This window comes from Chiloscyllium punctatum, chromosome 3 (assembly GCF_047496795.1).
Source record: "Chiloscyllium punctatum isolate Juve2018m chromosome 3, sChiPun1.3, whole genome shotgun sequence".
In the NCBI taxonomy this organism is placed as follows: Eukaryota; Metazoa; Chordata; class Chondrichthyes; order Orectolobiformes; family Hemiscylliidae; genus Chiloscyllium; species Chiloscyllium punctatum.
This window is the reverse complement of record NC_092741.1, coordinates 80834070-80860399: the sequence shown is the minus strand read 5'-3', so window position 1 is coordinate 80860399 and position 26330 is coordinate 80834070. Positions and strand designations below refer to the sequence as shown.

The 26330-nt window shown below is 40.6% G+C and overlaps 1 protein-coding gene across 1 annotated transcript in view; it reads right to left on the bottom strand.

The window, feature by feature from the left end:
* Positions 1–26330, bottom strand: part of lama4 (laminin, alpha 4) — a 173070-nt gene that overhangs the window by 103292 nt on the left and 43448 nt on the right. The window contains exons 5-10 of the mRNA XM_072555716.1: positions 25890–26104; positions 18034–18134; positions 11255–11435; positions 10823–10909; positions 8317–8468; positions 2610–2720 (exon numbers count right to left, since the gene is read on the bottom strand). Of these exons, the coding sequence (XP_072411817.1) occupies positions 2610–2720; positions 8317–8468; positions 10823–10909; positions 11255–11435; positions 18034–18134; positions 25890–26104 (847 nt within the window). The remainder of the gene's footprint in view (positions 1–2609; positions 2721–8316; positions 8469–10822; positions 10910–11254; positions 11436–18033; positions 18135–25889; positions 26105–26330) is intronic.

Here is a 26330-nt window from a genome sequence, read left to right as displayed (position 1 = left end):
TTTGATAGTGACTGCTCATGGCCAGTTATCTATCTGGAAAATATTGGTTTTATATGTTTTGTTGGGCAATTAACGTGCATTTTCACTGTTGAGTAAGACAACTATGGCCCCTGATACTGCCTGGACGAATGCTTAACAGTGTGCACAACAGTGTACTTAACTAGCTAGCACATCTTAAAGGCAGGCTGACCCTCTTGAAGGAGAATTGCAATGTTTATAGGGAAACTATTGGTGACTGTCTGTAGTACAAGTGGCTGAAAGGAGAAATACCACCAGCAGTCAAGATACAGAGACCTGAGGTTCCTCAAAGGTGTGTTGGAGACTTTACTCCAGGAAGTTGACAGCAGTAAAGAGTCATCTGGGGCAAGAATGTTCTTCTGAGATGGGAATGGGAGTAACTGCTCTAGAAGGCCAGTTTCCAAAGTCTGGCCCCAAGGACCTAATAGCAGTTCAAGAGTAGGTTCAATGAATTCATGGAGGTGAGTATAGCTTCTTGCCAATTGCATCACAGGTCGTCAGTCACTTACTGATCAGTAGTTCCAAAAATTCAAGTCAAAAGTTCAGATGCTTTACCTTACTCTCTCACACCTACCAATATTGCCATTGCCAAACCTACTTTACATAGCTCCAGTTATTGAGCTACGGTAAATACATCGCCAAAACACAAGACAGCAGAATCACTAACATAGTTTCCTCTTCCATAGATAAGTTGACTCATGACAGCAGGGAGCAGAGTTGAAGAGGATGGGGCAGAGCACCCAGTTTCACTGGACAGGAGTGCATTTGACATTACGAAAGACTGACAAAGGAACAAGGAGGAAATTCCTCACAGGGCATTGCTGCTGCATGCAGGCTCCATGTAAAGATGGTGGTGAGAGCTGAGCATGAGCTGACGTTTAGGCAGGGAGCCAGTGTAGGTGGAAGAGAAGATTGAACCATCAGAAAATGGGCAAGGGTTCAGGCACATCAAATCAAAGCAACATCGGATGAATTGAGAAGCAGAGACTTTGAGAATTGATCTATGAAATCCCTCTGGACTGGAGACCTGAATGTTAAGGCAACCTTTGTGACTCTGTGATTACTGACATCTGTCAAATCCATGGCATTTGCTGTGGTCATATGTGTGTAGGGTATTGTGCTTAACCACAGTTTACAGATTAATTTATGTTTACCTCATCTTGATTTTGGATGTTAGAGTGTAAGATATGTTTTTTGTTAATAATATTTTCCTCATACTAATTTTGGTTGCGAGCGCATATGGTATTTTTCAGTTGTGAGTGAATAGCATAGGATGATCACTGGACTTGCATGGTCCAAGCTTCATACAGAACTTCAATTTTCACCTAGATTATAAAAATTTGAGGAAAACAAACTCAGCCTACTTTGCAAAATTCAATATAAGATGCAAGCCCACATGCAACTTCCTGCTTTAACACAGGAATCTGTTAGAAATTATTCTGATAAAGGCTACAAATATATGAGGCTGTGAATGAAATATGACTTTGAATAATGTAAATTTTATTGTATTGATGCTTGGAACACAAATATTTATTGATTAACATAACTTTGTATAATTTAAATTTAATTCCACTGATGCTAGGAATACAACTATTTATAGATTATGTGGATTGAAATAATAAATATTTGGACATTCCTTTTTTGGAAACAAATTATCATGCAATTGTTTGGAACTGCAAAGTCAAAGGTTAAAGGAAACCATGTTCTATTAGAAGTTTCCAAAATAGCAAGTGACTTTGGAAAACATAACTGTTGAGCAAACAGACCCTAAACACCTGAATGGATCTACACTGCCAATTACAGAGCAACAGCTTCTGAGAAATGGCAGCTTTTTGCAATACATACCTGGAAGCTGTGGACAGTTACTGGAGAGATTTGCAAGGATGGTAGCACATTCTCCCTTAGTTTATAAGAGTAAGAGGCTGGAATTGAAATCTATGTTGCTCAGGAAATTATGTTGAAGAAACCTCATAAATTTTCAAATAGTAATGATTCCTAACTGTTTCTCATCTGAATTTGCAATCTGGTCTGCGACTATCAGTAAAGTGAACTCATTAACAAGAAACTAAAGAAACTGTGAGAAAGTTATTTCATTCTACCCTTTTATTTTGGACTCTTGACTTTAATGTTTTGCTATTTTTCCCACTCATAATTACTCTGCAGAGCTCTGTGCATGCCTTGTCCTATTCATGTATGAACATGTGTGCATTTATGATTAAGGAGGATACAGTTTAAGTCACATAGTAGCTTAGTTGTAAATCAGTTTATCATTTGTTTGAAGAAAAGGTTCATCTGTAATAAATATATTATCTTTGAAGTTATTGAAAAGCCTGGTGAGTGTCTCTTTTCCTTTAGTACACAGTAATAAAAAAAAGAAAATTAAGTTGACCATTTTTGGTGATTGAATTAAACATTTACACGTTTGGATGACCTGGTGAATTAGTTGGGTTTAATTTCCAGCACACTTCTCCCGCCTGAGTAAGATTAATAAGATTGAGTAACATTAGTGAAATCTAATTTATAAACTTAGCAAGACATGTTATTTTTTACACCGAAATAAATTTTCTTTAAGTTAAATCAAAAGTATGCACCTTCTCAGACAGCATGTTGAGATCAGCAATAAGGTCCACCATAGCTGCTTCAATGTCTTCTGTCTGAAGTTTCTTTGATTCTGACTGTGATAACATGTCTGCAATCTGCACCTGTATTGTACAAAATAATTTGTGATAAATTAGTATGAAGCTCTAATCATTGGAACCTCAACTTTAATCGTCAACTTTTTTTTATTTTGGTCACTGTTCTGATGAAACAAGTGCATTAAGAGTTTTCAACAGTGCGGCCACTAAGAATTTCAGGACTGCAGTGTGTCTGGAATTTTTTAATCAACCTGTTCAGAGATGTTATTCTCGAGCAGATGGAACTTGAAAGCAGTTGTCTTGGCCCAGAGGTAGGGACACTACTATTATGTCACAAGAGCCCTTATAGTGTGTTTGAACACTATCCTTTAACCAATCATAGCTGGTGTTGGATGCTTCCAAACTCTTATGAAAGGCAAGGGTCTATATCATTGCATTTCTCAACAGGGCACGAGTCTGGAGTACAAAACTATCCTCCAAACTGAAAAAGCAGTAAAAAGTAAAGAAATGAAAATCCCTGCTATAACATAGGAATCTTTTGTAATGTTTTTGAAAAGAGTTAGACTCAAGTCAATGATTGGGTAAACTCAGTCAAAGAGATGTAGCCTGTATGTTCAGACCCAGAAGTTGGATAAGGACTCACATATGCTCATCAAGGGGTTGTACAAGTTGTCTCAGATGGGAGTCTGGTCATGTCTACTCACACAATGCACCCCTCTTCTGAGTGATAGGAACTAAGCACTGGAGCTTCCAGTAGCATGAAACAACTAAGCATTTGTAGTAGCATGTGAGATTAGTGTCTGCCTGCTTTATACAAATGACAGCTTCTTATTGACCACAAATTTTGTTAGGTGAGTGCAGGAGTCTATGAGAAAGGACATTGTTTACTAACTTTTGGAAGCAAAATTTATCACAGATTCAGAGAAATATACATCTAGCAAAAACTGAGGAGCAAATATGTACAGAGATCTCATATGTATATATAAATAGTAGGGCTGTAATAGTAAGGGATTTTAACTTTTCAAACATAGACTAGGACTGCCAGCCAATGGTTTGGATGGGGAGAAATTTGTTAAATTTGTTCAAAACAAATTATTTATCAATATGTTGACATACCGACTAGAAAAGGAACAAACCTTGACCTTCTCTTGGGAATTAAGGCAGGGCAAGTCATAGGGTCACAGAGCCCTACAGCACGGTGGTAGGCTGTTTGGATCAAACTGGTCCATGTCAACCAAAATGTCTGTCCACTCTAACCCCATTTCCCTGCACTTGGCCCATAGCCTTCTAATCCTTTCCTATCCATGTATTTGTCCAAATGCCTTTTAAATGTTGTTAATGTACCCGCCTCAATCACTTCCACTGGCAGTTCATTCCATAGGCGTACCACCTGCTGTGTAAAAAGTTGCCCCTTAGCTTCCCTTTTCTTTCCCATCTAATCTTAAACTGGTGCCCTCTAGTCCTCAATTCCCCAACTCTGGGGAAAAGACTGAATGCATTCACCCTATCCATGCCTCTCATGATCTGATACACCTCTACAAGGTCCCCCCTCAGTCACCTACGCTCTAAAGAAAAACATTCTAGCTTGTCTAACATCTCCCTATAACTCAAATCGTTGAGTCTAGGCAACATTCTTGTTCTGCATTCTTTCCAGTTTACTAACATCCTTTCTATAATAAGTTGATCAAAACTGAACACAATACTCCAAGTGTGGCCTCATCAACATCCTGTATAACTGCAGCATAACTTCCCAACTTCTATACTCGATGCCTTGACTGATGAAGGCCACTGTGCCAAAAGCCGCCTTTACTGCCCTGTCTACCTGTGACTCCACTTTCAGAGAACTGTGAACCTTAACTCCAATATTTCTCTGTTCCACTACACCCCTTAAGACTCTCTCATTAACCATGAAAATCTTACCTTGATTTGTCTTTCCAAAATCAAGTCCTCACTCTTATCTATATTAAACTCCATTTGCTATTTCACCGCCCACTTACCCAGCTGATCAAGATCCTGCTGCAATTTCTTGATAATCGTCCTCACTGTCCATGATACCACCGACTTTAGCATCATCTGCTAAACTTGCTAAAGTGACTGAAGTGTCAGTGGGGGATTACTTTGGGACCAGTGATAATAAGTCTATTAGTTGCAAAATAGTTCTGGAAAAGGATAGGCTTAGTATAAAAGTTAAATTTCTGAATTGGAGAAAGGCAAGTTTTGGCAGCATGAGACAAGAACTTTCAAATGTAGATTAGGGTAGTCTGTTCGTAGGTAAAGGACAACTGGCAAATGGGAGGCTGTCAAAAGTGAGATAACAAGAGGTCAGAGGTATTATGTTCCTGTTAGAGTAAAGGGTAAGGCTAATCAGAGTAGGTAGCAATGGATGAATAAAGACAGTGAGGCTCTGGTCAAAAATAAAATGTCATATATAGGTATAGTCAATTGGGATAAAGTGAATCTCTTGAAAAATATAAGGAAAGTAGCAGCATTCTTAAGAGGGAAATCAGGAGGGATAAAGGTGGATATGAGAGTGTCTTGGCAGATAAGATCAAGGATAATCTAAAGGGATTCTGTAAGTACATTAAGAGCAAAAGGGTAAATAGGGAGAGAATAGGGCTCCTTACAGACCAGCGAGGTCATGTGTGTAGAAATCACAGGAGATGGGAGAGATACTAAATGAATATTTTGCATCAGTTCTTACTGTGAAGACAGATATGGAAGCTAGGGAACTTGGAGAAATAAACACTGTGTCATGAACACAATTCACATTACAGAAGAGGAGATGATAAAGGTCTATGAAAGCATACAGGTGAATAAATCTCCTGGGCCTGATCAAGTGTATCCAACTACATTGTGGGAAGTTAGAGAAGGAATTCAGTGGTCCCTAGCAGACATATTTGTATCATCTAAAGTCACAGGTGAGTCATAAAGTTATACAGCATGGAAAGGGACCCTTCATTCCAACTCATTCATGCTAACCAGATATCCCAAACGGATGCTGTCCCATGTGTCAGCATTTTGCCATTATCCCTCCAAACCCTTTCAATCCATGACCCCATTCTCTGGCAGCTCGTTCCATACAAACACCACTCTCTGTGTGAAAATGTTGTCTGTCAGGTCCTTTTCAAATCTGTCCCTCTCACCTTAAACCCACATCCTCTAGTTGTGCACTCCCCTACCCTGCAAAAAAAGACCTTGACTATGCACCCTATACATCGTGTGGAAACAAGCCCTTCAGCCTGACAAGTCCACACATTTCCTCTGAAGAGTACCCCACCCAGACCCATTCCCCTACACTATATTTAGCCCAGCCAATCCGCCTAAACTGCACATATTGTACCGCGGGAGGAAACCAGAGCACCTGGAGGAAACCCACGCAGATGCAGGGAGAACATGCAAACTTCACACAGATAGTCGCCCAAGGTTGGAATTGAACCCTGGATTCCTGGCACTGTGAGGGACGCAGTGCTAACCACTGAGCCACCATGCTGCTCATGATTTTGTAAACCTCTGTCTGGTCACCTTTCAGCCTCCAACACTGGAGGGAAAAAAAGCTGCCGCTTATTCAGCTCAAACCCTCCAATTCTGGCAACATCCTTATCATTTTTTTCTGAACCCTTTCAATTTTCACAAGGTGCTGGAGGATTGGATGGAGGCTAATGTTGTGCCTTTTTTAAAGAAAGGCTGTAAGGAGAAGGTTGTTAGAGGAGATTCTAAGAAATAGGATTTACATGCATTTGGGAGAGGCAAGGACTGATTAGGAAGAGTCAGCATGGTTTTGTGCATGGGAAAGCATATCCCACTAACTTGATTAAGTTTTTTGGAGGACTTTCCAAAAAGATTAATGAGGGCAGAGCAGTAATCATTGCCTATGGACTTTAGTAAAGCCTTTGACAAGGTTCATCATGATAGACTGATAATCGACGTTAGATCACATGGAGTTCAGGGAGAGCTTGCCAGTTGGATATCAAATTGGCTTGATGGTAGGAGATGTTGGGGGGTGGCGGGGGGGGGGGGGGGGGGGGGGTGCTGGAAAATCGCTTTTTGAACTGGAAACCTGTGACCAGTGGTGAGGTACAGGGATTGGCATTGGGTCAACTGCTTTTTGTCATTTATATAAATGATTTGGATGAGAAATTAAGAAGAATGATTAGTAAGTTTGCAGATGACACCAAAATTGGTGGCATAGTCAATAGTCAAGAAGGTTATCTAAGTTTACAAAGGGATCTTGTTCATCGGGGCCATTGGGCTGAGGAGTGGCAGATTTAATTTAGATAAATGTGAGGTATTGCATCTTGATAAAGCATACAAGGGCAGGACCTACACAGATAATGGTAGGGCCATGGGTAAAGTTGTCAAACAGAGAGATCTAGGGGTTCAGGTACATAGTTCTTTGAAAGTTCCATCACAGTTAGAAAGGGTGATTAAGAAGGCATTTAGAATGCATGCCTTCATTGTTCAAACCATTGAGTATAGGACCTTGGACGTTATGCTAAGGTTGTAGAGTATGTTGTTGAGGCCACTTTTGGAGGACTGTAAAGTTCTGGTTGCCCTGGTGTAGGAATGATATTATAAAATTGGAGAGATTTACCAGGATGTTGCTGGGACTAAAGGGTTTGTGTTATAAGGAGAGGCAAGATAGGGACTTTTGTCACTGAAGCATCAGGAGGTTGAGGGGTAACCTTATAGAGGTTTATAAAATCATGAGGGGCAAAGAAAAGGTGAAAAGCAGAGTTCAAAACTAGGGGTCATAGTTTTAAGGTGAGAGGAGAAAGATTTATGAGGGATCTGAAGGGCAACTTTTTTCACACAGAGGTTGGTCCGTGTGTGGAATGAACTGCCAGAGAAAGTGGTAAATGTAGGCATAGTGAAAACATTTGAAATACATTTGGACAGCTATGTGAATAGGAAAGATTTAGGAGGATAAGGGTCAAGTGGAAGTCATTTAGCTTGAGAAACCTGGTTGGCATGAATGAATTGGACTGAAGTGTCTTTGCATGCTGTATGTCTCTTTGACTCTATAACAATAGATCTGATGCACTAACATTCAGAATTGAGAAAAGTATTATCATATAAATCAATTAATTCTGGAATACGGAAATGTATTGCGTTTGATGAGTGACTTGTAATAATAAACGAAATGCACAAGTTTGCTTATTTTCACAAAGCAGCTTAATTATTGGATAAAGAGCCAGTTAGCTCATCTGGCTAGAGTGTGATCCTTCATGACATGAAAGACATAGATTCAGTTCGTTGAACAGCAGAAGTGGTTCTTGTCACCTGTCTCCTCACCTTATCCCAGGGTATACGATGGCATGGAGAGCCACAATTAACAGCTCTTGAATAAGAAGGATACTACCCTGAATGAGAGAATTACATTGCATGCACTGTACATTACACCATTAGCCTTGTGCCCTTTTCTGTCTCAATTTGCCTTTTTCAGCATAATTTGTCCAAAGTTATCTTTTAAGTCTTGACAAAGCCTATCTGTTAGATAAATGTTACCGTCTTAGGACATTGAATGCGGCATAAATTTAAAGTTGACTTTACAGCCCCTCACTTAGCAACAGTAAAATATGTAATAAGGGGAAGAAATATAAAATCAATGAATAAGTATCAATCACAGTTCTAGCCCGATTTGATTTTCATTGCTGGCACTTACGTTGAAGTGAGTCGCTGTGATATTGAATTCCTGCAAGCGGTTATTAATGGCATCTCCAGTAATAACATTTAGAACACTCAACCTTGCTTCTCCTAGTGATGCTCCTGATAATTTTAGGTCTTCAATTAAGTCCCAGACACACTTGTCACATCCTGTTGAGATAATGGAGAAATATAGAATTAGAGGCAAGCATGATAAAATGTTATCAGAAACAACGCAGGATCTTTTCAGCTTGTCTCTCAATGGTAATGTTGCTGTAGGTCAAAGGGAGCATAAGCCATACAATCAGCTGTACATTGTTGCCCATTACCAAACCATTCTCTTTTTGAATAAGGCTGTCTTACTACATGCAAGGGAATCTAACCATTTGTTCAATTGTTCTGCAAGAGATATGGAAAATATACAACAAATCAGTGAATCAAACATCATCATGTATTATTTTCCAGGAATATTCATTACACAGTTATGCGGACTAGGACTTTTCAATGTTCATTCTCCACTCCAATTTAAATTAGCTCCAGTTTGCTCAGCTGACAAGATGTTAAAAAAGTAGGCATGGAACAGCCTTGAGGAGAATTCTCACCCTCTCCCAATTGAAGCCCTTAATTCTTTGTCACTCAACAGTTTCTGATTGTTCATTCTCATGTTTACAGCTGGCAGATGACATTTAGTCACCAGTATGGGTGGGGGAAGGCCTGGCAGACCACTTCAGGCCTGAAACATTTGTTGGCTGCCTGCATCACTGACCCTCTTTCGAGATCTGGCAACACCTTCCACTCATCCCTTTAGCTGCTCCCTCCCACCTGGCTGTGCCATGGCAACCCCAAACCCATCAGTGCCATACCCACCTGATATCTCTTTTTCTGTCTCCACCATGACCCCCATACCAACCTGGTCCTGATGGCTCTAGTATTTAGAATAGTTAGATTGTTTGTTGTCCCTGCAATGAACCCTGCTTTCGGTGGCAATACTGAGACTCCAGAACTATCAGCTGGACAGATTGCCCAGCATCACCTTGAAGCAGAACTTGCCAAGGGAAGTACAGCATGTAGGCAGGGTTGTGTCGAGGCAATTTTTTTGAATGAGTAATCCAGAGAACCTGATTAGGGCCGTGAGGAGCTAGGTTCAAATCCCATTAGGGCAGCATGTGGAATTGAAATTCAGTTAATAAAATCTGGTATTGACAACTGATCCTATTAACGGTGGGCTGGATTACACACGCTCCAGCCAGATGTGATTTACACAGTTGGGTGCTGAATATATCTACTCCCTAGCTGACTGACACAATATGGAAGGATAGGAAGATGCTGAAACCAGGTGCCTGCTACACTTAAATAAATCAATAAAGTCAAACAATATTGTTGAAGCTCAACTTGACTCCAATTTCATGCAAACGTGTCGGATTTCAAGAGTGCAATAATAAACAGGGAGGTGCTACCAATCAAAGCGGGGGGAATTATAACAGGGCATCCTGGAGAAGATGGTACTCTTTCCCCTCCCCCCCCCCAACCACCGTCCTTCCTTCCTTCTCGACAAACTGACCTCTCCAATGCACAAACTCCCTCTTTCCAAGATACTTGAACCCTTCCCGCCCAGTGCCCCGATCAAGCTGGCTCCAGGAATCCACTTGGGCCTTCTGGTTTCCCAGGTTGCAGTCCTATTGCACTACTGAACTCTTACACTGCTGGAGCAACTAGCTAATCAGATTGACTGGTGGCTCCAAACGATGGCACCTCCTGTCACTGAGATGTGGAATCCACTCTGCACAAATATAGCCTGCTTGCTGTGCTTTATGGCTGTGGGTCAGACTTCTTATCAGTCTGTCAGAAAGCCTCCAGTCTACCTTCTGTTTAAGTCCATCATGATTGGTGGTTCAGTTCTATAGGTGCCAAGTTGCTGTAATTCACTCGCTAAGGAGTCGCACTATTGTATTTCAGATTGACCCTGTCTCAGAAGCAAGGATTTCATAGAGTCATAGAGATGTACAGCACAGAAAAAGACCCTTCGGTCCAACTCATCCATGCCGATCAGATATCCCAACCCAATCTAGTCCCACTTGCCAGCACCTGGCCCATATCCCTCCAACCCCTTCCTATTCATATACCCATGCAGATGCCTTTTAAATGTTGCAATTGTACCAGCCTCCACCATTTCCTCTGGCAGCTCATTCCACACACATACCACCCTCTGTGTGAAAAAGTTGCCCCTTCGGTCCCTTTTATACCTTTCCCCTCTCACCCTAAACCTATGCCCTCTAGTTCTGGACTCCCTCACTCCATGGAAAAGACTTCGTCTATTTATCCTATCCTTGCCCCTCATGATTTCCATACAGTATGGATACAGGCCCTTCGGCCCAACACGTCCACACCGACCCTCTGAAGAGTAACCCACCCAGACATGTCATATGAGGTCCTATCTTTACATAATAAAATATGCAAGATACCACAGGTTAGTTGCACTGACTGGAGTTATAGGTTGTCACATTTAGTTGCATGAAGGTACTTACTCACAACGGAGCAGTCAGTTGGGGATTCGGTAGATGCTGACAGACATTCTCCTGTCTCACTGTCACACTGCCCTTCACAATTGCACCCTAAAGACAAAAGGGATAAGTGAACTTCTGAAATTCCAACTCAGGGATTATGAAGTTTACCAGTTTGCTTTAGAAAAAAACATGCACCATCTTTATTAAATAATGGGAGTCCAGGGCCTCTTCTTGTCTGAGCTAGCAATAATTGTTACAATTATTTGGTACCTTATCAGATCAAGGTGCCTCGAAATGCTCCACAGAAGATGGAATATTTTTGAACTAGTAACAGGGTGATCGCTTTAAATTATTTTGTTTCTCTTTTTTGACTTTGTTCTGATGTTTTATTTGTTGGTTGCTATTGTTATTAATGCTTTTGCCTTTCAGATAAATTTACTGTATTAAACTTACTCTGGCACCCATTTCGTCCATAGTTCCAGAACCCATACAGACACCGGTCACAGCGCTTTCCTGTGACTCCAGGAAGGCACCTACACCGTCCACTCAAAGGGTCACAGTATTCATCCTTAGAAGCCAGAGCACATTCACATCTCAAACATCCAGAACAACTGCTGTATCCATGGTAACCAATCTGTAAAGAAGGAATACAATCAAAAAAATGAAAAATAATAAAATGGTCACTGTACCTTGTAATTAATTATGAGATGGATTTTAATTAAGAACAGATTAGTAGTAATCTTGTGCAGGAAATGTCTTGATTCATTCATTTTCTAATTTATAAAGCAAAAAGACACGAGGGACAATAGTGGTTGAGGCCCAAAAATGGGTGGGTTCATCTGAAGTACAATTATTCTCTGCTTGTCATTCAAATACTGACAGCATAGAAGCTTTGTATTGCCTGTCCATTCACATGATTGAAGGAGACAGCACATCTGAATACTGGGTCTAAAATTAATAGAGACTGACAATTATTTAAACAAGCCTGCACCTATTGAGGAGGTGGTGTTTGAGGAAGAGCTGGTATCCATTGGAATTCATTACAGGTGTAACTTTGACGTGAGTAATACACAGGAATTGCACAACATCTACAGAATGTGTGCCGAGTCCCTCAGTGCAACTCTGGAGGGCTACGTGCTAGATGTCAACAGGAAGAGAAAAATTCTTCCATGCCCACGAGACCAGGAGATTCTAGTCAAACTTTAAGAATAGTTGTACAGGTCAATACCAGTGAAGTTTAATGCTCTTGCATGAGTAGTCAGTGTAATGAATTCATTCCCAAGAATTCCATCAACAGCAAAGGTAGCCTCACACATTGCTCACTACATCATATCCTCATCTTTCTGACATCTACCAGTAGCCTCCATCCATCAGGTTTCATATATAACTTCACTACACACTTAACATACTTGCAAGCCTCACACCCATAACTCAGAGCCTGCACACACTTGCAGTCATTAAACTATGAGAGCAGCATTAATGAAACATAATGCATCACACTGATGGACACATTTCCCTCTCCCTTCTCTATCAACACAATACAAAATTAAAAGCAGCAGCAACTTATTGCTTTGGACAAGAACATGCTAATCTAAAAACAAGGATCAAAAGTAGGTTACTCAGCCATTCAAGTCTGCTACACCGTTCAATAAGATTATAGCTGATCTGATATCAACTTCAACTTTACATTCCAGCATATCCCCGATATATCTTCCATTCTCTCGGTAACCAAAAATCTATTCATCTCTGCCTTAGAAATATTTAAAGATTCTGCATCCACTTCCAACTGAGAATGGGTATTCTCAGTTCTCACAGCCCTGGGGAAAATTGTTTCCTCATCTCTGTCTGAAATGGACACCCTCTTATTTTTAAACTCTGACCCCTTGCTCTAGAACAGACAGCTGCATGTTTTCACCACAATGGAAGCAAACTGACTGCCATTATTGAACCATTGTGACTGAGGCTGTGACCAGCAACAGGGCTTAAAGAATCAAAAAGAGTCATATGTTCACATCACATACACCTTCTTGCATCTTGATTTCTACATCATTTCTGCTTATCTCCAAGCTACACATGCAGCTCTTGTCTTTCCCTTAGGGTGGGGGGATTTCAATACTAGGGAACACATTTTTAAGGTCTGAGGAGAAAGATTTAAAAATGATATGGGGCAATCTTTACATGGAGAGTGGTTTGTGTGTGGAATGAACTTCCTGAGGAAGTGTTAGAGGTGGTTAAAATGTTTAAAAGACACTAGATAAGTACATGAATAGGAAAGGTTTGGAAGAATATTGGTCAGGAGCAGGCAGGTGGAACTAGTTTAGTTGGGATTATGTTTGGCATGGACTGGTTGGACCAAAGGGTCTGTTTACGTGCTGTATGACTCTACAACTCTTTCCACAAGTGTACCTCTTGCCTCTTCTTCCAAAACCATCATCTGCCCAGGCAGTGATGTAGGGATATGAAGTGGAAGAGGAAGAAGAGTTTGAAGGAGATACACCATTCATTAGTTTGATATTCACAGTAACCAGTTCAGATACTGGCACTATGCATACTTCAGAGGGTAACACCAGGACAGGGTTGGACATGATATGCCATCCAGATATCAGTGTCATATAAAGAAATGGGAGGAAATGGCAGTGCACATGACAAGCAGCCAGAACACAAGGTAGTGCATTAGGTCTACTATAATGGATGCAGATGAAGACTCCAATGAAGCAGCATGTAGGAAGAGACTACTAGGAAGACACAATGAAATATGCAATGCAGGTCATTCTGTTTCATCAACACGAATTCGCTGTAATGTGATTGATGAATTCGGGACACTGTTTCTGATGTGCAAACTTTTAAAATGTGTATTGGTGATTACATTGTCAACGCTTTAAGCACTGTTTCTAAAGGGTGATTTTTCTATAACATGAGGTTGCACAAGAATGCAACCATCATGCTATAGAAGAACTGACTGTGCTTTAGCAAACTGTCAGAGAGGTTGCAGTCACTGTCAATGGCAATGGAGTTATCTGGCATTAAGTTGGTACAGGGTTTAGTAAAGAATGTAGAGCTCATCGAACCCAGCATGGAAGGAATTGCCAGTCCAAGAGAACACTTGTGATTTGGCATCTGATGACCAACACCTCAGTTTCCAACACAATGAAAGAGAACTCAAAATCTGAGAGATACAAAGATGTCAGTATTGCATTGGTACTGGAGAAGGATGACAACATATGCAACTGATTCTGAGACATAAATCTTCAGTTCAACAGCCATGATGTGTTCATGGCCCATAGCCTTTTCAGTATTCACTATCTATAATAGCCATTTTCCATGGACTGAATTGAAATTGTTGAAAATTAACATGTATGTTGTTAGAGATGTCAGGAGGAGTGGTAGTAAGATGACATTAAGAGACCTTAATTTAAATGTTTTCATTGTAAAATTATGTTTTTTTTTCAAAACTGGCTAAGCTATGATATTTTAAAATAGTGAGGCTGCAACATGTGGTCAATACAACATCTGTGAGGCTGACGCAGGGGATATCCAGGGGGCTAGCCCAACAGTATTTCTGACTGCATACCTCCTCACTCTTTCTTTCATTTTAAATGTTATAACTGCTGACGTCATACAAACTCAGCTTGTTGCCATCCAGGCTCAGACTGATGCCATCCTGGCTACCAAGGCTCAAAGAGGCATTCAGGATTTCACAGCAGGGCATTATTCTATCCTCTCACCAATTACAAGGACTGCTGAGCCACCATCCAGGATAAGGAACAATGCCTCCATGTTGTCTATCCTCATGGACAAAATTCTAAGCTTTTGTTGGCACAGTGTATATTGCAAATGATTAACACAGCAGTCACTGTGCACCAATGGCAGAGAGACTGAGTGTGTAAGCTGGTGGATAGGGAATCAAATCAAATGGATTGCTTTGCCTTGAATAGTATTGAAATTCTTGTGCATTGTTGGAACTGTGCTCATCCAATAAAATGGGGAGTATTCTCTCATACTTGCAAATGATGTACAGACTTTGGGGAGTTAGGAGAATTTTCTTGCCAGGATAGAGGATTGGCAGTGGGTAAAGACTGTACCTTTTTATTTTTCTTGGGGACTGAAATGGAAAAAGAACTGTATTAAAGACAAAGGACTGTGGAAGGGATTACTTACAGTCATTGTAAGTGTTGTTTACATTGCTGTTTGTTCAAGCAATAGGAAGAGGTTACTGTAGATGAGTTGGAACCAGGGGCTGTGTACAAAGGGAAATCCAGCCGGCAACAGTTAGCTGACTGGTCTGTGGAATGGTGACTAGTTGTTGATGATTAAGTCTTTTTGCTTGCCAACAACTATGTGATTGTCTCCCAGATAACTGATCAGCTTGGAAGTATGAATGATAGGGTTAGATGCTTTGAAACACCAGAAAGGGAGATACTTTCTTTTTCTCTGCAGTAACAAATACCCAATGTCTGGTGAAAGCCAATTTATTTTCCCTCACCAGTTGCTGCAAGATGCAGCTTTTAACCAACACGTCAGAGACTTTATAAACTGTGAACCAGTCACTCTGTGTCTCCTGTAAGGAAGTAAAAAGCAACTGAGTAAAGTGAGACCGACAAACAGCAAGTTGTGAAAAGTGAAAGGATTATCTCAGCAAATCCTGTGGACAATGGGAATATTGGCTTGCCTTCTCAGTTTTTCCCTCCAACCAAAACACCAATCTGTATGTGTATAGGAGGAGGTTTTACAGAGTGTCAACTAGTTGCAGTTATATTGAGAAAATTAGCATTGCAGACGCTGGAGATCAGAGTCAAAGAGTATGGTGCTGGAAAAGCACAGCCGGTCAGGCAGCATCCGAGGAGCAGGAGAATTGATGTTTCAAGCACAAGCTCTTCATCAGGAATGTTATATGCCAGCAGTTCATACTTGTGCATCTGCAGCTAGACACTATGTATGTGGAATAAATAATACTTTCTGCTATCACAAAAACCTAGGTTTAGAAAGACAGGTAAGTCAGGGAATCTTGTGTACTTTAAAATCTTCAAAAATCTTTAACTGTTGTAATGCCTACAGGAATAATTGGGCTTGATTTCAAGTGCTACCAGGGCTACCATACTGAGGCATACAAATGTTAATACCATTGAATGTCCAGCAGAGATCCTAAATTCTGTCTTGTTGGAGCTGGTCATTGTCTGACACTTGTGTAGCACAAATGCTATTTTACACTTATCAGCCCAAACCTAAATGTTGCCAGCTTTTATTCTAAAACTTTGTAAAGGGCATTGAACATGGTGCAATCATCAGAGACCATCTCCATTCCTGCTCTTTGCTGGAGGAAAAACAATGTGTTGTGAAACTTGAAAGGGTTTAGAAAAGATTTACAAGGATGTTGCCAGGGTTAAAGGATTGAGCTATAGAGTCAAGAGTGTGGTGCTGGAAAAGAACAGCAGGTCAGGCAGCATCCGAGGAACAGGAGAATCAATGTTTCAGGCAAAAGCCCTTCATCAGGAATGATGAAGGGCTTTTGCCTGAAACATTGATTCTCCTGCTCCTCGGATCTTGCCTGACCTGCTGATCTTTTCCGGCACCACACTCTTGACTATAATCTTCAGCATCTGCAGTACTCACTTTCACCTAGTTTGAGCTACAGAGAGAAGCTGAATAGGTTGGGGTTATTTTCCCTGGAGCATCAGAGGCTGAAGGGTAACCATATAGAAGTTTGTATAAAATCATGAAGTGCATGGATAGGGTGAATATCCAAGCTCTTTTTCCCAGGATAGGGGAGTCCAAAACTAAAGGACGTAGGTTTAAAGTGAGATGGATAATATTTAAAAATGACCTAAAGGAGAACCTTTTCAAGCAGAGGCTGGTGTGTGTACGGAATGAGCTGCCAGAGGTGGTACAATTACAACATTTAAAAGGCACCTGCATGGGTATATGATTAGGAAGGGTTGAGAGAGAAATGGACCAAATGCTGGTAAATGGGATTAGATCAATTTAGGACATCTGATTGGACCGAAGTGTCTGTTTCCATGTTGTACAGCTCTATGGCTGAATAATTGATGAAGCTGTTGAATATAGTTGTACCTACAACTGTGTCCTGGTGAACACCTGTAGCATGAACAGGCACAAACACCTGTGAAATACTTCTTTTATGCTCAAACTAACTCTTTCCCCTTTTCCTCCTGATTCCCACTGATATTTCTCCGAATTTCCATTGAGTTCAATTTTGCTTAAGTTCCTTGATGTCACACTTGGTCAAAAACTACTTTGACGTCAAAGGTTATCACTCCCACCTCATCTTTGGAATTCAGTTCTTTATTTTCCTATGTTTAGACCAAGGCTTTAATGAGGTCTAGAACCGAGTGGTGCTGATATAAACCAAACTGAGCACGGTATTGCTGTGTAAATGCCAGTTGATAGCACAGTTATTGGCATTCTCCATCACTTTGCTTATGAATGAGTATGGACTCATGGAGTGCTAACTGTTTTGATTGGACTTTTCCTGCCTTTCTTGGTCAGGAAGTACCTGAAAAATATTCGGCTGCATTGGCCAGATGTCAGTATTGCATCGGTACTGGAGAAGGATGACAACATATGCAACTGATTCGGAGACATAAATCTTCAGTTCAACAGCCATGATGTGTTCATGGCCCATAGCCTTTTCAGTATTCACTATCTATAATAGCCATTTTCCATGGACTGAATTGAAATTGTTGAAAATTAACATTTATGTTGTTAGAGATGTCAGGAGGAGCTTTCATGTGGTAGTAAGATGACATTAAGGGGCCTTAATTTAAAAGTTTTCATTGTAAAATTATGTTTTTTTCAAAACTGGCTAAGCTATGATGTTTTAAAACAGTGAGGCTGCAACATGTGGTCAATACAACATCTGTTGGCAATTCTGTGAGGCTGACAAAGGGAATATCCAGGGGGCTAGTCCAACTGCATTTCTGACTGCATACCTCCTTACTCTTTCTTTCATTTTAAATGTTATAAAAAGCACCAAATAAACATGATGTCCTTAATGTCGGCAGCCAATTTTGTTCGGAGGAATGTAAATCTGCAGCCCAAGTAACTTTTATAATCACACCACACTGAAATGACCACCCTCCCTCCCCGTACTCCTTCTTGGCTCAATTTATCTTCCCCGCCCTGTAGTCCAGTTTGTATTTGGCATTGATTCTGTGTGCCATGTAATGGGAAATAACTCGTTTTCAATTTACCCAAACATTATTTGATATACCCACCTCACAGCGGTCACAGAAGGCTCCTGATACTCCTGGCTTACAGCGACACTGCCCAGTAGCATGATCACATTCATCTGTGCCACATTTCTGACAGGGACAGTCTTTTAGAAAGCAAACATATCGTTTTATTAATTCCAGGGTTATTTTCAATCTTCATTTGTCAATGCAAAATTGACAAAATTTTGAAAGCTGCATATTCATGAAAAAATAAGCTTCGGTAGTCATCAACAATGGCTCAAAATTTCCTGGATCATTCTAATGCAGAATTCAGATTTATCACAAGTCAAGCATTATACCAGAAAAAAAAATGCCATAATTTCTTGCAGGATTATTCTGCTTACACAGATATGTAAACCCAACATAACACATGTAAATAAAAAAAAACAATGAGGAATAGATTGTAGGCTGCTATCTTCTACTCTGGTGTCTTGCTCTCAGAGTGTCTCCTGCCTTTCTTCCTCCCTATCCCCTTCTCTTATTGTCAGAACTGCTGTGGTCCTTTAAGAAGGCCATTCTAATGGCCTAGTCCTTCTGAGTATGTCCGCATAGAGTCCAGACCCTGAGAAATTTATGTAAACTGAGACTTTTGATTGAGGTTTGCTCCTTTGTTTTCAGGCATAGATCTATGCCAGCGCATAAGTACAGGAAACTCCTTTGTCTTTTATATGGATCCACATAAACAAACAGCAGAGAGTTTGACAGATGCATTTTGGTCCATAAAGGCTTCATAAAGAATTGAGGCAATTTGCTTGCACCAATGTTTCAGCATAAAATCAGTGTAAATCAGTTAAGCACAACTTACCTTTCATAAAAAGAAGTACAAGAATAATCTTAGGCCATAGCTAAGACAAAACTTTCCATGAAATTTTAGATCATTGTGTTTACCATGACACACATTCAAAATCTGTTTTAGATTATTTAGAAATATTTGCATTTACATAGCAAATCTCATTCTTCTATGATATTCCTAAGCAACAAATTATTAATTAATTTTAATATGTTGGTGAAGTTGCTACGCAGTTGCATTGAAATTTTACACAAAATCCCCAAAGTCAAAAATGAATTCAATTTAACTAGCATTTTTGGTGATGATGGTACAAAGAACACCAGAAAAATTATTTTTCATGCAGTACAATAGGATCTTTCACATCCCACCTGAATCATTCCTAGGCTTTCATTTCATTCAAGTGACAGAAACACCAACAATGGACCACTCTGCACTACTGCACTGAAGTGTCACTTTAAATGATGGGGCTCAATTCTAGGAGTGGGGTTTTAACCCACATTCTTCTGCATCCAGATGAGTCTAATTAAGTTATTTTTCATCCTTTTCTCGGATGTTGACATTGCTGGCAATACCAGCATTTATTGCCGATCTTGAATTATTTAGAAAATGGTAGTGAGCTGCCTTATTGAATCCTTCTGAGATCTGGAAGGAGACTTAGCAAGTTGAAGCAGTGCATCTTGTAGACAGTACAGATGGCTTCCACTATGCATTATATGAATGGACTGCTGATCAAGTAAGCACTTTCACTTGGATAGTATTCGGCTTCCTGCATGTTGCTGGAGGCTAAGGTTGAGTTTCCTGATTGTGCACTTGCATATTGAGATTTTGCCAGGACTGAGTTGACCTGGCAACAAAAAAGTAGAAAACTGATGGGAGAATGCAGCCTTGACCTTCTGAGGGAGCCCCAACTAAGTCTTATGTCTGTTAGGCAGTTCCTGCAAATTTCAGGGGCCAGCAGTTCTGTGTCAGTCATGGGACTGTCGTTACTGAGGGTGGGTGTTGAAACAGAGGCCGTTCTTGCTGCTGATGGACCCTGCTGGGGCCACAGGTAGCTGGATTAGGTGGGCACAAATCCCATCTTTACCCTGGAGCCTGCAAAGAGGCCACCAGGTTTTATCAAGCAGTCCCAACAGACAGCAGAACGCCTTCCCTCCATTGCTGGTATCTGGATGGGTGGGATCTCCACCTCTCCCCTGCTGCTGGTGAAATGCCATGGTGCCAGGAAGGTGATGAATACACCATTCCCTTCCTTCCGCAATTTTTGATGGGCCTCAATCCCCAACTTTCAATCCCTACCTGTTCCTACAGACCTTAAAATCCTGACTTCAGTTTGAAGAACTGCATTATTACAGTTCCTTCTCCTGTAAAATGAATGTAAAATGAAAACATTTGTCCAATTTTGTTTCTATTCCTCAGAAAATTTTAGAATGTTCTCAGAACGTTAGACACTTTAGATAAACGGCCATCTGTTTTTCTTCTGTAACTGTCTTACACATTTGTGCAAATGAACCATTCACTAATGGAATGGAGGGAAGGCAAAAGGGATTTGATTTCTGATCTTGATCAGAGAACACATGGGAGCATTTTTAGAATTGAGTTCATTGTTACAGCGATCAAACATTGCTGACAACAGTAGAAACTGAACTAAACAAAGAGAATGAAGGAGATGTCTTGACTGAGTATATGTCATTTTCAGAAGTGGCAAATGCTTCAAACATTTCACAGCTAACCTTTACATCAACTCTGCTATAATTTTCATAATTATTTTTCAGAGAAGTTTCATGGTATAGTTCAGATCTAAAAAGGATCAGATCATTTTGTGACTAAATTTCACCAAAAAAGACAAGGTTCCCCACGGGAGACTAGTTAGCAAGGTTAGATCTCATGGAATACAGGGAGAACTAACCATTTGGATACAGAACTAGCTCAAAGGTAGAAGACAGAGGGTGGTGGTGGAGGGTAGTTTTTCAGACTGGAGGCCTGTGACCAGTGGAGTGCCACAAGATCGGTGCTGGGTCCACTACTTTTCGTCATTTGTATAAGTAATTTGGATGTGAACATAGGAGGTATAGTTAGTAAGTTTGCAGATGACACCAAAATTGGAGGTGTAGTGGACAGCGAAGAGGATTACCTCAGATTACAACAGGATCTTGATCAGATGGGCCAATGGGCTGCGAAGTGGCAGATGGAGTTTAATTCAGATAAATGCGAGGTGCTGCACTTTTGGAAAGCAAATCTTAGCAGGACTTATACACTTAATGGTAAGGCCCTATAGGGAGTGTTGCTGAACAAAGAGACCTTGGCGTGCAGGTTCATAGCTCCTTGAAAGTGGAATCGCAGGTAGATAGGATAGTGAAGAAGGCATTTGGTATGCGTTCCTTTATAGGTCAGAGTATTGAGGAGTTGGGAGATCATGTTGCGGCTGTACAGGTTAGGCCATTGTTGGAATATTGCGTGCAATTCTGGTCTCCTTCCTATCAGAAAGGTGTTGTGAAACTTGAAATGGTCCAGAAAGGATTACAAGTTTGTTGCCAGGGTTGGAGGATTTGAGCTATATGGAGAGGTTAAATAGGCTAGCGCTGTATTCCCTGGAGCGTCAGAGGCTGAGGGGTGACCTAATAGAGGTTTATAAAATCATAGGGGACATGGATAGGATAAATGGACAAGGTCCCTTCCCTGGGGTGAGGGAGTCCAGAACTAGAGGGCGTAGGTTTAGGGTGAAAGGGGAAAGATATAAAAGGGACCTGAGGGGCAACCTTTTCACGTAGAGGGTGCGACGTGTATGGAATGAGCTGCCAGAGGAAGTGGTGGAGGCTAGTACAATTGCAACATTTAAAAGGCATCTAGATGGGTATATGAATAGGAAGGCTAGCAAATGGGACTAGATTGGGTTGGGATATCTGGTTGGCACGGACAAGTTGGACCAAAGGGTCTATTTCCATGCTGTACATCTCTATGATTCTATGACTCTAAATATTTAAAATATGAAGTTAGGGTAAATTACAATATACTTCACCTTTTCTTCCACTAAAAGGATTTGGAAATTAATGAGTTTTAAAACTGTGTATTTGCACAAGCTTCAAAAAGAGGAATGACATAAAAGATGTTATTGAGATAGGATTTAACTTAATTTTTTAATCAACTGTCAAAAGTAAATGATTTATAAATAGCCTGTATATAATTGATAAATATCTCACATGCATAATAGTGGAGTTATTTATTGTGTTGAATGGTCATTGGCCGGAAATGTTAACTCTCTTTCTCTCTACTAAAGCTGACTGACTTGCTGGGTAGTTTCTGTCTTTTTTTCCTCTGCCTGAAACACTCCTGCAAGTTTATGGACACACGGAATAAAAGATAGGGAGAGGAAGTCAATTAGATTTCCAACAGACCAACATCAATAAGCTTTCATCAAACTTGGAACTTCCAAGGAGGTGGGCTGGTTAGGAACTAATCTGTCTTGGTCTGTTAAGATGGCCCATTGATAGGAAGCATTGAGTTTGTATTATTTTGTATTGCTGTATATTAACTAAATCCAATCATTTGTTGCAAGTGTTGATAAGCTCTTGTTTCATATCAAAAAATGACTTTACTGAATGAGCTGAAATCGCAGCATAAGTTTTAAAACAATTCAGGTAACCCATACAACTAGACTTAAGACCAAACCTTCTGACCTAGAGGTAAGGACACTACCACTGCACCATCAACCTGTTCAGATGTACCTCCAGGGAGGACGCAAGTTAAACCCCAAGCTTTTGTCCACAGGCAAGGGCAATATCACTGTAATGCAGGACCCCTGCTTGCTATCAAGATGGCTGAATATTAATATCACTTCACCTAGCAATTTACAAAACCACCAAAAAGGCTGGCAGGAAGTAGGGGCCTAGAGACAAGCAACTTCATCAAGTATGATTGACCCATCACTTGAATGTTCACAAAACAGCCAGACACAACAACTACAACATTTCAAAGCTATCTGAATGGGTACATGTATCGGAAGGGTTTTGAGGGATATGAGCCAAGTGCTGACAAATGGGGTTAGATTAGGTTAGGATAGCTGGTTGGCATGGACGAGTTAGATCGAAGGGTCTGTGTCTGTGCTGTATATCTCAATCAGATGAGAATGGACTAAGCTATTGAAGTCAATCACTTTAAACAATGGACCCTAATTGAGAAGGAGAAGTGTAATGGCCATCTAATCAAAAAACAATGAACCTGCAATTAAGGTTTCCCTTGCTTGTTCTGACTTTATTTGGTAATTGGGCAGACTGTGAATGGAGATCACATGATGCACAAGCTAACCCTTTGTGTTTAAAGAAACTGCTTTTCCAGGGTCAGTCAGAGATTCCACCACAGAACACACCAGATGGCCTCCTTCTTTAGAGACTGCAATTTCCCTTCCCATGTGGTTAAAGATGCCCTCCAACGCATCTCGTCTACATCCCGGACCTCCGCCCTCAGACCCCACCCCTCCAACCATCACAAGGACAGAACACCCCTGGTGCTCACCTTCCACCCTACCAACCTTCGCATAAACCAAATCATCCGCCGACATTTCCGCCACCTCCAAACAGACCCCACCACCAGGGATATATTTCCTTCCCCACCCCTTTCCGCCTTCCGCAAAGACCGTTCCCTCCGCGACTACCTGGTCAGGTCCACGCCCCCTACCAACCCACCCTCCAATCCTGGCACTTTGCCCTGCCACCGCAGGAACTATAAAACCTGCGCCCATACCTCCTCCCTCACCTCTATCCAAGGCCCTAAAGGAGCCTTCCACATCCATCAAAGTTTTACCTGCACATCCACTATTATCATTTATTGTATCTGTTGCTCCCAATGCAGTCTCCTCTACACTGTGGAGACTGGACGCCTCCTAGCAGAGCGCTTTAGGGAACATCTCTGGGACACCCGCACCAATCAACCAAACCGCCTCGTGGCCCAACATTTCAACTCCCCCTCCCACTCTGCCAAGGACATGGAGGTCCTGGGCCTCCTTTACCGCCGCTCCCTCACCACCAGATGCCTGGAGGAAGAATGCCTCATCTTCCGCCTCGGAACACTTCAACCCCAGGGCATCAATGTGGACTTCAACAGTTTCCTCACTTCCCCTTCCCCCACCTCACCCTAGTTCTAAACTTCCAACTCAGTAACTGTCCCCTTGACTTGTCGGGACTTGTCCTACCTGTCTATCTTCTTTTCCACCTATCCATTCCACCCTCTCCTCCTTGACCTATCACTTTCATCCCCTCCCCCACTCACCCATTGTACTCTATGCTACTCTCTCCCCACCCCCACCCTCCTCTAGCTTATGTCTCCACGCTTCAGGCTCACTGCCTTTATTCCTGATGAAGGGCTTTTGCCCGAAACGTCGATTTCGAAGCTACTTGGATGCTGCCTGAACTGCTGTGCTCTTCCAGCACCATTAATCCAGAGACTAGATATACTATGTCTGGGTTACAATGTGGAGAAAATGTACAGTTTCAGTCTGCACAGCCATTCTTCAAGTGCATACCCTGCCCATATTCTAACTAGTTAAACACTGCAGGCTGTATTTTTATTCAGAGGAAGCTGCTGATATCAAAGGAAAAAGTTACTCATCAACATTTTAAACCATCTTGATGCAACCTCTGCAAAGGTCACCCAAACCAGAACGAATTTTTGAAGTCAGCCACCTGTATATGACGAAGTTTCTTTTGCGACCCTTCAACAATTTAAGCAAACCCATTCCAACTTTGCAACTTGCCTGTGTGTAATGTCTGAACCTCTTGAAGGAATAAGATGTGAATGATGAATGATTTTGTTTATTGTCACATGCATATTACAGCGAGAAAATCAGTAAAATACAATGAAAAGCTTTTCCACTTCTCCACGATCCAGTGCAATTTTGAATAGTTTAAGAATAAGTAAAAAATAGCAAGGTATAGCTTAAAGAGAGTCCATCACTCCTGAACTAGCTCATCATCAATGATACATGTCAGAACTGGAGTCGTTTTATTGTTTTATTAAATTGGGTGTTAACTACAATAAATATCATGCTGTTTCCTTTTAAAAATTATAGGAAAACACTTTTGTGTATATCTTTTCCAGTCACGGCATAGATGAATATCCAATGAACCGGTAAATAAATTATTTTAAAAATACCTGTTGCAGTCAAATGAGAATTGGAGAGTTCAGTCATTCTAGCACTCCTCAGCTAGCTCTAATAAATGTTATGTTTGTTGTTGAAGTAAAATTGTTTCATCAAGTGTTCATTTGTAGAGAAATAGTTGTTAACCCAGGCTATGTTATTTAAATTAATTAAACAAATGTTTTTCCTTGCTAACATTTCATCATTCAGTTTGTTTGGACAGGCTAACCATTAGCTTTTGAAAAGGAAAGTGAGCATGTACAATTTTATTTTAGATGTTTGTCTAGCCTGCAGTAAATTCATACTTGGTCAGAGTTGAAAGTTTAGTGACCTAGTTATAATGGAATCTAAGTCCTCTTTATTGTTTCTGATATAAATACATAACTTTGTAGCTTCGGCCTCTGGCTATTCACAAAGGGTACGAATAGCCACAGTTTTCTTACCAGGTTTCCATAAAGAAACCTTATTGGATTATGTTCTATGTTCTATGTTCTATGTTCTATGTTCTATGTTCTAAACCTTATTGGATTAAATTAGCACCCATTTGAAGTTCATGAATCTAACCTCCATTAGGAATTTGAGTAAGCACCCTCAAATAAAATGGTACAAAAATTATAAGGAATTATTTTTTTAAAAACTTATTTTTTGCAAGTATGAAATTTGTAGTCAACGTACTAAACAAAAACTCCAAACATATTTGACTAATTTTATACTTTAAGTCTGCGAAAATGTTCATTTTCCTTATAAAAAATTTCTAAATTCATTGTTTTCACATCTTGGCCATACATACACATCACTTTTGGTAAAAATGTACACATTAGCAACTCGGAATAAATAAATTTTAATCTTTAATGTTCATTCTGTTGCATTCTGAAGTTCTCCAGCAGCATCTGGAAGTTACTTTGATGATATAACAGCTAGTTAAATGGATGAACATACCTGTGCAATTTTTAGCAGTGACAGCATCTCCATAGTACCCTGGTGCACAGCGTTCACAATGGATGCCCGTTGTATTTCGCAGACAATTACGGCAATGCCCAGTTTCCTCGTTGCAGTCTTCAAATATGAGATTGGGATCAGAATTACCATTGCAGTTACATTTTCTGCAACTACTTCCATAGAGCATTGGTGTTCCATAGTAACCAGGAGCACATCTAGAATAAACAAATATAAATTGAAACCACAAAAAAATTAATAGTCTTGGAAATATTCCTTCCAAATTGCATGGATGTGTGACCATGCAGCAATTCAGGATGCCCTGTGCCAGAAGTAAACAATGCATGAAAACATGCACATGCATAGTGTTCTGACAATCAGAAAAGGATTACAAAGTTAAACAAGTCCAGCATGCAGAGCAAATTGACATTTGAAAGCACTTGA